The sequence below is a fragment of the Lagopus leucura genome, unplaced genomic scaffold, assembly GCF_019238085.1.
Source record: "Lagopus leucura isolate 7727_CA_CO unplaced genomic scaffold, USGS_WTPT01 Super-Scaffold_73, whole genome shotgun sequence".
Taxonomy (NCBI): Eukaryota; Metazoa; Chordata; class Aves; order Galliformes; family Phasianidae; genus Lagopus; species Lagopus leucura.
The window spans coordinates 49,647,386-49,661,245 of record NW_024962252.1 but is presented as its reverse complement, the minus strand read 5'-3'; the positions used below and the strand labels follow the sequence as shown (position 1 = coordinate 49,661,245).

At 43.0% G+C, this 13,860-nt stretch overlaps 1 protein-coding gene across 5 annotated transcripts in view; it reads left to right on the top strand.

The window, feature by feature from the left end:
• The window catches only part of NHSL1 (NHS like 1), a 163,761-nt gene that overhangs the window by 108,362 nt on the left and 41,539 nt on the right, over positions 1-13,860 (top strand). For all 5 annotated transcript variants that reach the window (XM_042878269.1, XM_042878261.1, XM_042878295.1 and 2 more), the window contains exon 2: positions 7,379-7,531. In XM_042878269.1, coding sequence (XP_042734203.1) covers positions 7,379-7,531 — 153 coding nt within the window. The remainder of the gene's footprint in view (positions 1-7,378; positions 7,532-13,860) is intronic.

Genomic DNA, 13,860 nt, shown 5'->3' with positions numbered 1-13,860 from the left:
ATGAACAAATGGGGGGGGGGCTCCCTTCAGGGCAATACCTTCCCGTTGTTGCCTGCATGGAGACACTCGGCTCCTCCCTGCGACTTCGATGTTTGCACATCTTAGACGTTAGTGGTCTTTTTCAACTTTAATGATTCTGTGATTCACTGGGCCACGAGTCCCTCTCGTCCCTTGTGGCTGCTTTGGGGTGAAATACTCCTCCTCCTTTGTTCTCTCTCGCTTTGCATTCCTGTCCTCCTCTTCCTCCCGATGAGTCGATGAATGGCGATTTCTTGCTGGCTGGGGAAGTATCGTGCTTCACGAGGCCGAGGGTGCCTTGAAAGAGGCCATTGTGAGTTGGGGAGAGGAGGGTGGCTGATGCCCCTGCCTGGGTTGGGCGGATGGCCTCTGGGGGAACACTTTTGTTCTCCTGAAAAGTGCCGGGAGATGGCCAGACACGACTGGCTCTGAAAGGAGGGGAAAAAGCCCTTACAATCATAAATTATTGATTCCTGTGGTCTGAAGGGGCCTAAAAAACAAATGATGACATGGGTGAAGGTGGCCAGAGCAGGAGTAAAGTTTGGGCAAAGCTACATTCAGCATTTCTTATTACAGGCTTCTTACTTCTCCTGATCACAGCGCTCTCAAGTAGAAGTCAAGTAATGGTTTTTAGGGTGACTTGGTGTTAATCTGGAACCAGACAGAGCCTTGTAACCTGTAGGAAGTGCTTAATCTTGGCTCAGGCTCACTCAGCGAGCTGGTGGAAGGGCTGTGCTAGGTGCTGGCTCAGTCTAGCAGCTGCTTGCCCTGGCACCTGTAGCTGTGTGGAGGGACAGACAAGGTGATGGGGAGCAGTCCTGAGCATCTGGCCCAGCCCTGCAGGAACACAGTGACAGTGGCTTTACCAGCAGTGTTCCTTGCGTGCTGCCAGATCAGTATGATGGGAATTTGCTGCAAGCTTATCTTGCTGTTTAGAGCACTTCTGCTTAGTAGCATTTTATCTTTCCCCTTTGGTTATTGTGAACAGACGCAGTGGAACAGCTCTCACATGCAGTTGCCAGCTCAGTTGCACATTCTTACTTTATTCCCCTGTCTAAAACATCATTGATGCTACACATTTCTTTAATGGAGGATTTTTCTGTTGCCTGAATAAATTTCTAAGGCTAACAGCTTACAGTTTGAGATGGTGATACATCTGTCTGGTAGTGTTATTTCATGAATTTCGTATCTGTTGGGCTCATCTCTTCTTAAAAAAAGTAGTGGCAACATTTCTCAGCTTCCTCAGCACATCAGGTGCAGTGGTGCAAGGTGCAGAGTATTGAGTTACAAATAGGGCAGGGGCCAGATCTCTCTCTTCCAGGCCCTGGTGGGTGGTGTGAAATGTTTCTGTGGAAGCTGCATATGTACAGATTGTTTCTTGGTTGCTAATGTTTTGTGTTGCTGGGAATGTCAAGGGGTGGCAGTCCCAGATGGCTGCCATGGAACAGGTCAGCTGGAAACCTCCCTCCAAAGAGGGGAGAGAGGCAGAGGGTGGGGAGCTGTGATGTTTCAGGCAATCCCTGCAGACACTCATCAGTTCTCATATGCCTATCGAGGACATTGATGGTCTTTACTATAAGTGAGGCTTAAATGCAAAACCAATAAAAATCATTTTGGTAGAAGAAAAGGAAGCACAGTTCAGCTGATCGGGGCTTGAAAACTGCTATACGTGAACCAAAAACAAAGTTTTGCCAATGACAGTGTGTTCATGATTTGAAGCAGCTTCAAATTTTGCTTCTCCTATTATCTTTTCCTTGGTCTCTGACTTGTTTATTAGGATGGAGCTTCTTCTAGGCCAAACTTCTAAACTAAATGATGCCTGCAGAGTTAGCATTTGCTGGAATCTTCCAGCAAACTTTCTGTGTTGCGTGTGCTTGTATCCATGTGAGATGGCAAATGAGCGTCACCATTTTTCTGAGGATATGGGAAGGGAGGTGGCAGGTAAACATTAACTAGCCCAAGGTGAGCTAGCAGGTGTGCCAGCAGCCGGTGAGTCACTGCTTGTAAAGAACTGGTAGTACAGCATGTGTACACCTGCTGCTGGGGCTGGCTTTATCCCACCAGAACAAACTGTAACAGTTTTTCTGCCAGGGTGGTTTAATTGTTGTTTTGTTTTGCTTGTGCGTATCTGATTTCTTCTGTTGGGTTGGCAATGTACGTTTTCTTTGACAGTCTCATACAGAAGCCCACTTAGTGCATGCTTTGTGCTCTGAGAGAACTGTCACGAGAGCCAACTGTTATGCCATGAAGTTTTTTGAAAGGGTTGCATTGAGACAACATGCTGAACTTCATGGAAGCCACTGGATTTGCGTCCAGTGGAGAAGAGTTTTTGATGATTGTTTACCCAAGGCAAGCTGAAAGATGTGAGTGCCAGCACCAACTGGTATTTCTCTTGAGGAATCACCTCCTGGTACAAATTTCTGATGGTTGGCCACTTGACCAGCATTGGCCACAGGGAAGATGGAGGGAAGAGGAAAGGGAGACAACATCCTGTGTCTCTTACTGGTTTTGAATAACTTTGTCTGGAGATCAGGGCTTGATGACTGCCATTAAGTGCTTGTTTTCAGAATACTTCTGGGTAGGGGATGATCCAGAGCAACCCTCAACTTGGACAAGCCCATGGTGAAAAGAGAGTTTCCACAACTGTCCAAAGTAGCCTTAAAACATGTCAATACACAGGGACCTGAGCCTGAAATGGGGATGAAGCCCATCCATGGGACTTGGAAACCTCTGAGAAATGCATAAAGGCCCCGGAGACAAGCTGTGTCACTTCCAGAAGCACAATCTCCCACACTTGCAATGTTTGCCTTTTCCTGTGCAAATGGACTGTAGTACTTCTTCCAACTTAGAGACACTACATCCCCCAAAAGATCAATGCCACATTAGGAAAAGAGTCCTCACCTTCCAGGTGTGTCACTGCATGGCAGTGCTACTGGAGATGCGAACGGAGGCATTCTGGACCCACCTTCATGATGTGTCCAGTGAGAGTGCATCTCAGATGGGTTTAATGATGACTGGGTAATGGTAAAATGCTAAGGGAGATAGTATTGTGTGATTCCAGAGAAGAAAACAACTTGCTTTGTCAGGTGTTAACTGCTTTAACATTACCAAAATCCTTAAAAGAAGTGATTGCCAAGACCCCACCAGCTTACCATGGACTCGATCAATTCAGTTTCTATCATGTAACATAGATGGTTTAAGTTCAACTCAAACGATTCTGTGATTCCGTGGAAAGTATCCTTAAAGGTTACTTAATCCAACCCCTCTGCAGTGATAGTTTTGGACCTGTTCCAAAAGCTGGATGCTTACAAGACTACGGGGACATGATTTAGTGGAGGCTAGTTAGGGTAGTATGGTTAGGTCATGGTTGGACTTGATCTTTAAGGTCTTTTTCAACCTGAGTGATTCTGTGAACAGGGATATCTACAAGAGTTCATAGAATCATAGAATTGCTCAAGGTTGGAAAGATTATCAAGTCCAACCACAACCTGACCATGCTATCCTAATTCTAATAACCCTCTGCTCAATCATGTCCCTGAGCACCACATCCAAATGGTTTTTGAACGCATTCAGGGATGGTGACTCAACTACCTCCCTGAGGAGCCTATTCCAGTGCTTCATCCTGAGAGGCAGCACCTGCTTCATTTAGGATGAAGTCTACAAGTGAAGAAAAGATTTACTGAGCATTTGCGCAAAGGGAGCTGACAGTTTCAAGTCTTTGATGTGTGAAGCAAGGTAATATATGAATGGATAGCCATCTTGTTATCGGGGTTTTGATGTCACGAGCAGTTTTTGTGTAAGTTGTATGATGGAAATCTAGCAACGTAAAGGCACCATGCCACAGTGAGCCAGTCTGTGGGAGCAGCTGGAAGGTCCTACTGCTTATGGCAGTTCATCTATCAAACCCATGTTGTGAGTACACATTCTATGGAACTGGGGAAATGCTCTTAACACCACTGGGTTTCAGATGCCAGTGGAGGCACTTTGTGTTATTTGCTGAGTGGTACTGAATATCGGGGATATGGGGAAGCTTGGATTGAGTTCTTGAAGAGCATCTGCTTTTCACGCTGCAGAGGCTGTGTGTCCTGCTGCGGCTTCGGGGCCAGCTCCAGACCCCCGCTGCCGGCTGTTTTCTTCTCCCTGAGGAAAAACCCTTCCCATTGTTAACGCGAGGCAGCTTACATTGTGATGGAGGGCTCGCTCCTCGAGCCTTAACATTGTGCGAAGGGCACGCCCTGCTGAGCACATTGATGCAAAAAATAAAAGCCTTGGGCCGGGGGTGGCGGGGAGGGACCGGGCGGAGCGGCCGCTCCGCCCGGCCCCTCCCCGCCGCCCCCAGCCCCGCTCCCTCCCCTGGGCACACCGGGCATGGCCGCCGCAGCTGTGGGCAGCAAAGGGTCGCCTCCCAAACCCTTCTTTTCCGTAGCCACCCAACTTAGAGAGGATGAGGAGCGCGCAGTGAGCCCCAAAGCCGATTTTTTTTTTTTTTTTTTTTTTTGGTTGTGAATAATAATTAACTTTCCTCCCCTCCCCCGTTTTGCATATGGAAAGTGGCTGTCGCCAGCCCACGGGATTGCACTTGATGAGGAGGCTTTGAGGCTGAAGGATTGGAAGTGGTTCCGTGCGTTTAGATCCAGACATATCTAAAGTTGGGATTTAGTGGGGGAAAAAAGGGAGGAGGGAGAACTCTGAAGAGGAGAAATCGGTGCGGTTTCACCAGGATCCGTCCGGAAACCAGTCACCTTTCTGCAGCTCCGGTTTCTTATTGGTTTTAAGCTCCGAGATCGCAGCAAAACACCTTGAAAATGGTGGTTTTCATCAACACAAAGCTTAAATCTCTCATGAAACTTTTCAAGAAAAAGAGTAAGTAGCTGTGCGTGCTGGCGGTCCTCGTGGGGAGTAGCAGAGCCTCGCAGGAGAGTGCGGCTCTGGCTTCTGTGCTGTGTTGTGATTTATGCCACTTTGTTGAATACTTTGGTATGTGTAGAGGCAGCCTTATAGGATGTCTGCTTATAGGGCTTCTGGGTCAGCTCCCGTTAAAGCTCTTTGTGGTGGGGCAGCAGCCAGACTCGCAGGGGGTTCTCGTGAGTGCAGGCTGTGGGGAGGAATGTTTGGGGCAGTTTCCCACGTGCCCTGCACTGCCCCGCTGCTTCTGCTGGGAACATCTTTAACACCTGACCTAGCGACAGGATGGATTTCAGGTGAATTGCAGTTCTTTATTTAATTTAATTCCTGAAGGTGTACGAATTGCACGAGGGAGCATAGTTTGGGAACATACTCTGCGTTTCTGTGCAGCGGGTTTATTGGGCACTTGCGGTGAGCAGGAGCCGTGAGTTTTGGTGTGGCAGGCCTGGCTGCCCCCCTCCCTCCTCCCACAGTCTGGAATGGGTACGTCAGTCTGTGGTTGGACTGGGTGATCTTGAAGGCCTGTCTCAACCGCGATGAGTCCATGATTATATGGCAGGGTGCTGAGTAAACCTGCTACCTGCCCTAGGGCAGGGTCGGGCGCCGCAGTAAGGGAAGGGGTGGTGTCTGGGTGGGTGGCGATAGATGTGCCCTCTGGTTACAAGGACACCTGCACCCAGTGCTGAGGGATGGGCGGGGTGTGGGATCAGGCTGTCCTGTGGATGGACTGACGAAGAACCATTCTTCAGAAACTTTCTGAGCTCTGACACTAATCTTAAATGAATTTCCACGCTTTTTTTTTTTTTTTCTTCCTTTTTTTTTTAAGGACTTTCTTGCTCCCCAGATCCTTTTAGGACAAAGCAGCATTGTGTTTTAGATAGGTTTTGAAGTTTAAGGCATAGCTTATGATCTCTAATAAGCCCAGATTACTTGCATCCAAGCTCATCCCGGCAGATGCACTGCATTAGAGGCAGAGCCATTTCTCAGACACCGGTAGACTGTGGCTCCTATTTCTTCCCAGCTTCTGCACACTGCAGGAACATCGCTGGTGGGTGCTGCAGGCAGCCAGCAGAGCAAGGGAGGATGTGGGGCTGCTAGCAAGCCAGTGCCATAGGGCTGAGCCAGCAGAGCAGGTGCTTTGAAGGAGCCGCAGCTGTAGTGGTTTGGTTTTTTTCCTGCTTCAGAGAGCTAAAAGCAAGGATATGCAGCATGCTGGCTGAAGGCCAAACAGTGCCTGGGGGATTGTAAAATATGACCCCCAAGTGCCCTTTTCCTCTTATTAAGGGGTAGAGGGACAAGACCATTCAACTGTAAAAGTTTTTATTGATGATAAACTTTAAACAAAAGGTAATGGCTCTTTCTCAGGAAAGATAAATGATAAACAAATCTTAGACTTATACACTATGGCTGATTTGTTACTGGAGGTCTGTAGGGAACTTTGAACCCGAGCAATGTCATTGTGGTGTTTTCATAGATGTGCTGGTTGGGAAGAGGTGACTGATGCCATCCCTACTCATTGCTGCTGTGCTCTGAGCAGTGTTTGCCTATTGAGTTGCTGTTGTCCAAGCCTACTTTTCACTCATGGAAATGTAAAGAAGCTGGTTTGTTGACTTCCGTTGAATTTGAGTTCCTGATTTGTGTGAGATCAGAGGAGGTTATTTCACAATACAAATGAACCTGTCGTAATCTCTCATGGTGGCTGTCACATTTTCAGGGTCACCCTTGAGCTGGAGGAGGCTCCTAGTAGGATCAAGGACAAGGAAACTGATTTCATTTGCAGTGACTGGGAGTTTGTGGGCAGAAAAATAGTCTCACAGGTCCACAATAAATGCATCAGCAAGTGAAAAAACAAAAGTATGTAAGGGTGTTTCCTTCACGCCCTCAAGAGACTACATTTACCTCTCCTATGAAAGAAGGTTGAGGTACCCGGACTTGTTTAGCTTGGGGAAGAGAAGGCTCATTGCAGCTTTCCAGTACTTGAAGGGAGTTTATAAGAAGGAAGGGGCTGACTTTCTACTTGTTCTAATAATGATAGGATGAGGAGGAATGGCTTTACACTAAAACAGGGGAAATTTGTTAGCTGTTAGGAAGATGTTCTTTACTCATAGGGTGATGAGGCAATAGAACAGGTTGCCCAGAGAAATTGTGGCTGCCCCGTTCCCAGCGGTGTTTAAGTCCAGGTTGGATGGGGTCCTGAACAGCCTGAGCTGGTGGGTGGATGGGGGCTTGGAACTGGAGGGGATTTAAGATCCCTTCCAGCCTAAGCCATTTATAATTCCAGAAGTGAGAGGTCTTTTGACTGTTAAGGAAATAAGGGTCTAAAGAATGTTTTGATAGGACTGTGGTGATAAACGGTCTTCTCAATTTCAAGATGATGTGTGGCAAAACATGTGTATGGGGTTACATGATAGACCTGTCTGCAGTAGCACTTACTTCTTTTTCTCTCTGTCTGCAGCTGTTTCCAACTTAGACGAAGAGAGCAGATGGACCGTCCATTACACTGCTCCGTGGCATCAGCAGGAAAATGTGTTCCTGCCTTCTTCAAGACCACCTTGTGTGGAGGACTTGCATCGGCAAGCAAAGTTGAACCTCAAGTCAGTACTGAGAGGTGAGATGCTGCTGATACTGAAAACATGGTAGTTTTTGCCACAATCTTTGCAAACTTATCCAAGTTGTAGACTTCAGAAGATTGTCTTGTTTTTCTGCAGCACAGTAAGAGCTCTGAGTGGGGTTTACCAGTAGCTTGAGTATTTTTCCTCTATCAAATAACAAGGAAGTTTGTTACCTGGTAGGGTGGTATTGTAGAATGGAGAAGTTGGAAAACTTAGGGTTTTTTTTGCCGTTTACACTGAGTCTTTGAATTGCTCCAAACTGATGCCTTCTATTTTAATAAGTCCTGAATGATTCCATTTATGCCATACCAAATCAGAGGTGTGTCATTCAATAACTTCCGTTGCCATGCCATGCCATTTTTTGACTGTTTGTGAAAAGTTGGAAAAGGGATTGAGGAGAAGTAGGGAATAGGGCACTTGAAAGGAATCACTGAGTAGTTCATCTTATTCCTTGCAGAAGGGTGCAGTGCTTTTCTGAGGACCAGTTTCTCACCTTAGTACCTTTGTTGGGGGATGCCTGCACTCTGATGCGGAAGATGTGGTGTTATGTTCGTGCAGCCCTGCAAACATGGGCAGGCTGGGAGTGTGCATGGAAAAGGCTGTAGGAACAGCTGTCTCTGGACCAAAAGGGAAATTGGAAAGTAGAGCTTAACATCCCTGTTCGGAAAATTGTTAACACAAGAGTTTTCTTTATGTTGGTTATTTGACAAAGAGGATTTCCCTGCTAAGAGCCAGCTTGTATTGAGTCCCTTTTCATTTCAGCTGGAACCACAGGTATTTGATAGCTTACAGAGTTAACTCGATTTAAAGGAATGGTGTAATTTTGTTTGCTTAACACTACATTTCTGCTTTTTGAACAAGGAGAAAACTTCATTATGTACGTGTGAACGGGGAAGTGTTTGGCTGCTATGTTTTATTTCGCTTGCTATTTCTCCGGTTAATTAATTTTTCACCATCTCTTACTAGGTGCTTTTTGTTATCATTTAATAGGGCAGTCTTGACAGCTGGAGTTATTAGCTCACGCATGGCTCAGCAGATAGCCTGTGTGTCCTCTGTACTTATTGGATTAATGCGTTTGTGCAGTGCTTTAGCCTTGAAACATTTACTGTTCCCTTACAGATGTGCGAGTTCTTTTTTTTAAAAAAAAAAGAAAAAAAAGAAAAAAAAAGATATTTTCCTCTTTTAGATTAAAAATAATACTACTTGCACTTAGCTTTTTGTATGCATTAACTACTCATTCATCTATTTTTTTATTCTCTGCTTGAGTCTAGGTTAAAATGCTGTTCTAATTTTTTTCTACTTTATTTTTTGTGCTTTATTTGCATCTTCTATTTCAATAAATTTGGATCCAATATATTTTTTGAAACTTATTCTCATATGCTGCTTAGCCCAGCTTACACATCTGAAATTATTTATCTGACGGGGTTTTTCTCTAGAGCTGGTTCTCTTTATAAAAACAAAAGCTACACAGTGCTACTAGAATTAACCAATGAGACATTTGTATTAAAGAAAACTGGCATGCGCACATGGTATAAGACTCCTTTGTATTGAGCTGAATTTCAGTTTCTTACTTTCAGGGTAGTAGTTGAGATAGAGGGGTGAAACCATGATGCCTTCAGCAGGCCTCAAGCTCCTGACGTAGTCAACAGAATTCTGCTCTCATTTATTTATGTTTTGCCTCATGCTCTTTCCCAGGCCATGTTGCTTTCCTAAGAGCAGCACCTTGCTGTGGCCTTTAGCTGCCCTGATTAGCTGCAGTGTGAATTTAGCACCATCGTCAGTAATTCCATTAATGTCTGTAGGGGGTCCAAGTAATAAGAGGGGTGTTGCTTGAAGTTTTATCAGTTTTTACTCTTCTGTGGCACTGTGAAATCAGGAGGATGTTGATGCTGCTGAGCACCTTTAGCTGATTAACTCAAAAGTTCTGTACCTCGGGTTGAGTTTCATTCAGCATATAAGTGTTATATAAATTTTAATGTAGTTGTGACTGCTACTGAACTCTTTCTCCACTTGCTGTTTCAGAAAAGACGCATTTTCCAAAGTTTCTTAATGGGTAGGAAATAAGTTGCCTAGAGCTGTGTGATTGTAGCATGGAAGATTGTAAGGAAAAGTAATGGTCCATAGCAACTTGATTGCTGGCTATTACTATGTTATTGCACTTGTCACTGCCCCAGTGAATTAGAGAGGTATAAAGCTTGGACAACTGATAGTAATTCACTTGTAGAGCATGACATCATTTAAACCGCCGGAAAGATATTGAATGTATAAAATCATTCAAAACGATTCAGTAAAGGTATCCTTTCTGCCAAGATGTTCTTATCCATCTAGATTCACCTCTAGCACTAACCAGATAAAATCCTGAGTAGCTTTTAAAATAACAGAAGGTCAAACATATTTACTCTGATACAATTTGGAAAATTCAGCAGATTTTTTTTGATAGCATGGGTGTAGCCAAAAAAAACCTGCTGAAGCTTTCTGTCATATAGAAGAAATTTATGAGCACTGCTTAAGGGACAAAAAAGTATTACCACTGCTTTTTCTTAAGCTGGCTTAAAATTAAAATGTTGAGGATAGAGATATTACAAAACTCTGCCAAGAGCAATCAAGGTCTTTGCTTGGTGATCTCTGTGAACTCTTTGTACCTTTAGCAAAAGCAGTGCTGTGTTTGGAAAAGGTGTTGTTTTATTTATTTTTTTTTTTAATGCTGCTGCTATTACTTGGTTTAGTATATTATATATTGAAATATCATTTGCTTGCTGTGCTATGAGGTCACATGCAGCATATGATAATAGATATTACATGGTGGTGGCATTTTCTTTTTTTAAAAATTTTTAACTTATGAACTAGACTTCTGCTGTGCTTTTCCTTTATAAAACTACTTTCAAGATAAATGGTGAGATCTTATGTTCAAATTTCTTCATAAGTAAGCGAGGTAGAACTTTATTCTTATTTAGTTGTGCACATGCTCATCTGCATTTAAAAAAAAAAAAGAAAAAAAGACAATATTTTCCGGTAATCTGAATTAGAGAATGAAGCACCAGGAACTTGTAAAGTTGGTAATACGTAGTTCTTATGTCTGTTCTCAAAAACTGAAGTGTCTTTATTGGGCTTTTATTAAAATCTAAAGTTGCTGTTGACTAAAAGCAATGGCTTGAAAAATGTTAAATCCAGACTTCATTATTTGCATCTGTTTTAAAATGAAGGTCTTCAATGTCTCTGCAGTGTCTTCAAGACTTAGCATGGTAGCTAGAGCAGAATAACAAGCTCAGCTACAAATCATCATCAAGGTAGCATTGCTAAATGTTTTTAAATGTGGTTTACAAAATGATCCAGCTCTTTGCTTGTGATGGTAAATCCAATTATTTTAAATACTGTGTTTCCACTCAATAAAAGAAACTCTCCCTTTCTCAGGGGAAGCAACCAGAGCCTTGGAGCACCCAGTGGGGCAGATGGGGTGACACATTCGGTGTCAAATGCATTCTGCTCATGGCACATGTTTCTTTGCCCCTTGGGCTCCAATTGGCCTGAGGTGGACTCTTGCTTATGTTTCCTTGGTCCACATTCCAGGCCAAGAGGCCGAGCAGGTGTCTTATTGGAGTCAAAGGGGTAGCACTGTAATACAGCCTGTATCCCTGTCACTGGGCACTAGCAGATCTGGCTTGTTCTACAGTGCGGTAGTGCTTAAAGGACTACTGTCTGGGTAAGTGTCTCAAGTATAGTGGTCTTCAGCTAGGAGCACAGATACGTCAGTACATAGCAACGATGCAAATATTTGGATAAGAGTAAATAGAGAATAATTCTTATTTTTCTGTGAAATAGTCTAAAAATGTCGATGAGCAAGTCATGAAGATGCGGAGGAGGCCCACCACAGTTGTAGTGTGTCTTTGTTTCACTACCTGAAGTGGGTCATAAGTGTGTCTGCATTCCAGACAGGTTTGCAGTGTGTTCACCAGGGTTTACCAAGTGTCCTAAAAGGAAAATCTAATCCAGAGTGCACTTGTCTCTGATAGTTTTGCAAACAGTGGTGAAGTAAATGTGTTGCTCGCCTGAACTGACTTCACTTCTGCTTCTTTTGAATTACCTTGTGCTCTCCAACAAATGCATCAGCTGGAGTGATGGGAAATGGAAAAGGATATTTAAGGCCTGATTTCCAAGGGGCAGTTGTGTTCCAGTTCTAGCAATTTGCCATGTAGCATCCTTTTTATTTAAAAATAAATTTAAAAAAGGCTGGAAAGATTGTCACTTGTTGCTGCTTGGCCGTGAGTTGGGAGCTGGCAATAATAAGGAAGAGATGAAATAAATATTTTACTGCTCAAGGGGAAACATAGTGAACTCTGGAAAGTGATCAGTCTCGAAGCTGATGGCCTGTTCCTCAAGGATCTTGGGAAGGCGCATGCTGCTCAGGTCAAGTTGCAGATTAGGGATAATTTATATTGCATGCTGCTGTTGATTACTTGGGCTGGTTGTTGTTTACAGTGGATTAAGGTGGCAAATCTGTACTGAAAATGTAAACCTGTAAATAGTGTGCACGGTCAGATATTCTAACTTTCATACTGGCTTTCAGGCTACAGCTACAAAGGTTTTCTGCACAAGTGACTGCACTTTGTCTCTTTTTTCCCAGTGTAATTGTGTTGACTCGGACTTTGTATGTAGTATAGTGCTCGTTGTTCCAATGTCTGTGATGATTCATTTATTATCTCATCTTCAGAAGAGCTGGATTTGGCTGAGTGTAGCTTCTGTTTAGCTTTGTTGGCCAAATTCAAGGAATGTATTTAAGGAGCAGTGATTGAAACATTGGATTTGTTTTCCAGAAGACATCTGGTTAGCATTGTCAAATAAAACCGGATTTAAGTAGTTACTCATAAAGCCTCTATTGTGTCTTGCTGCAAGACCCTCCAGACAGGTATGTGTTTACCCTTTGTTTTCTCAGGGCATCTGCCAGATCACTGTTCAGATGAGCAATATTAGGGTCAGCCTTACTAGTCGATAATCCTGCTGAGAAGATTATGGACTTAAAATAATCTTACATTTCATTAAAGAGCTGCAAAGTAGTGGGGAACCACTTCATAATAACAATAGGCCTAGCTCAGGTTCAGAGAGATGCCAATATGTGAGCTCCCTACCAAATGGAAACTGTAATGAGGTAAAAGACTATTAAGGACTAGGGGTAGACCATATGTTCCAGAAAGGCCTTATAGCTGTAAAATAAAATAAGAATTAAAATTGAAAAAAAAAGTAATCAACTTATTTCTAATTGTTTTCGTTTCAATAGCCAGGTTTGTGCCAGTGGTTTTGCTTATATATCCTCTACTTTTTACTGTTTCTGAATTAATTCACAGTACATCTCTTGATGGTTTTGGCTAGATTCCGTACTCTAACCACCCCCTTTAACAGAGAGTTTTTTTTTTTTAAAAAAAAAAAAAAGGTTATTCAAATTAAGTTAAACAGAATTTGATCAGAAGTCTACGCTTTGTTTTTGAATGCTGCTCTTATGCTGAAAAAATTAGTTACTTGTATTTAGATTGCCTATTTTTAGGTTTAGTTTGTAGCACTATGCTGAATGTAAAAACAAGCAGGTAGATCATATTGATTGGTTTCCTATATGCATTATAGCTTTTCTAGTGAAAGTCTTAAGGAGTCTTAACATTTGTTTCAACACACTAATGATAGTGTATTCTCTTAAACCAGATTAATGTGTTTCCTCAGTATTTTCTAAGGTGGGTCAGTCAGTAAAAAGATGCAGGTGAAAGATAATTAACTTAATCCCATTTCAGAAGTGTATTCAGAGGAGAGAACAAATTTGATCTGTTGCTGCCATAGTTTCAGTGCTAGGTAAGCAACTTCCATCACAAGGAACATCAGAATTTCATTTGTTTTCCTGTACATATTTTTTCCTCCTTCCTCTCTTAGATTGGAATTATAACTTGTATAGAAGAAGCGTGTATACGTGAAGCATTTTAGATAGCTTTAAAAGTTGAGCATTGAGTGTTCAAGAGAAAAACTAATAGAAATCTTCTGTTTTTATATCAACCATGTCCAGTAGTCTAAGAAACAGCAAATATTCATAACAATACAAGAGGAAAAAATGACTTTTTTAATGCCAGCATCAAACATGCAGAAGGAGGAGAAGAAAAACCGTTAAACTTAAGGCATCTTGTCACCAGTAAATGTAGTGGTATAACACTTGCAGAAATTATCTCAAGGCAAACAGTGATTTTGAGCGCTCTCCATGACAGCCTGTTAACAAATATCTTCTGTAATGGCTGTAGCATTTTGGTGCCATTAGAAATTTTTTCTTTATGGCTAAATCATATAGACCACCTGG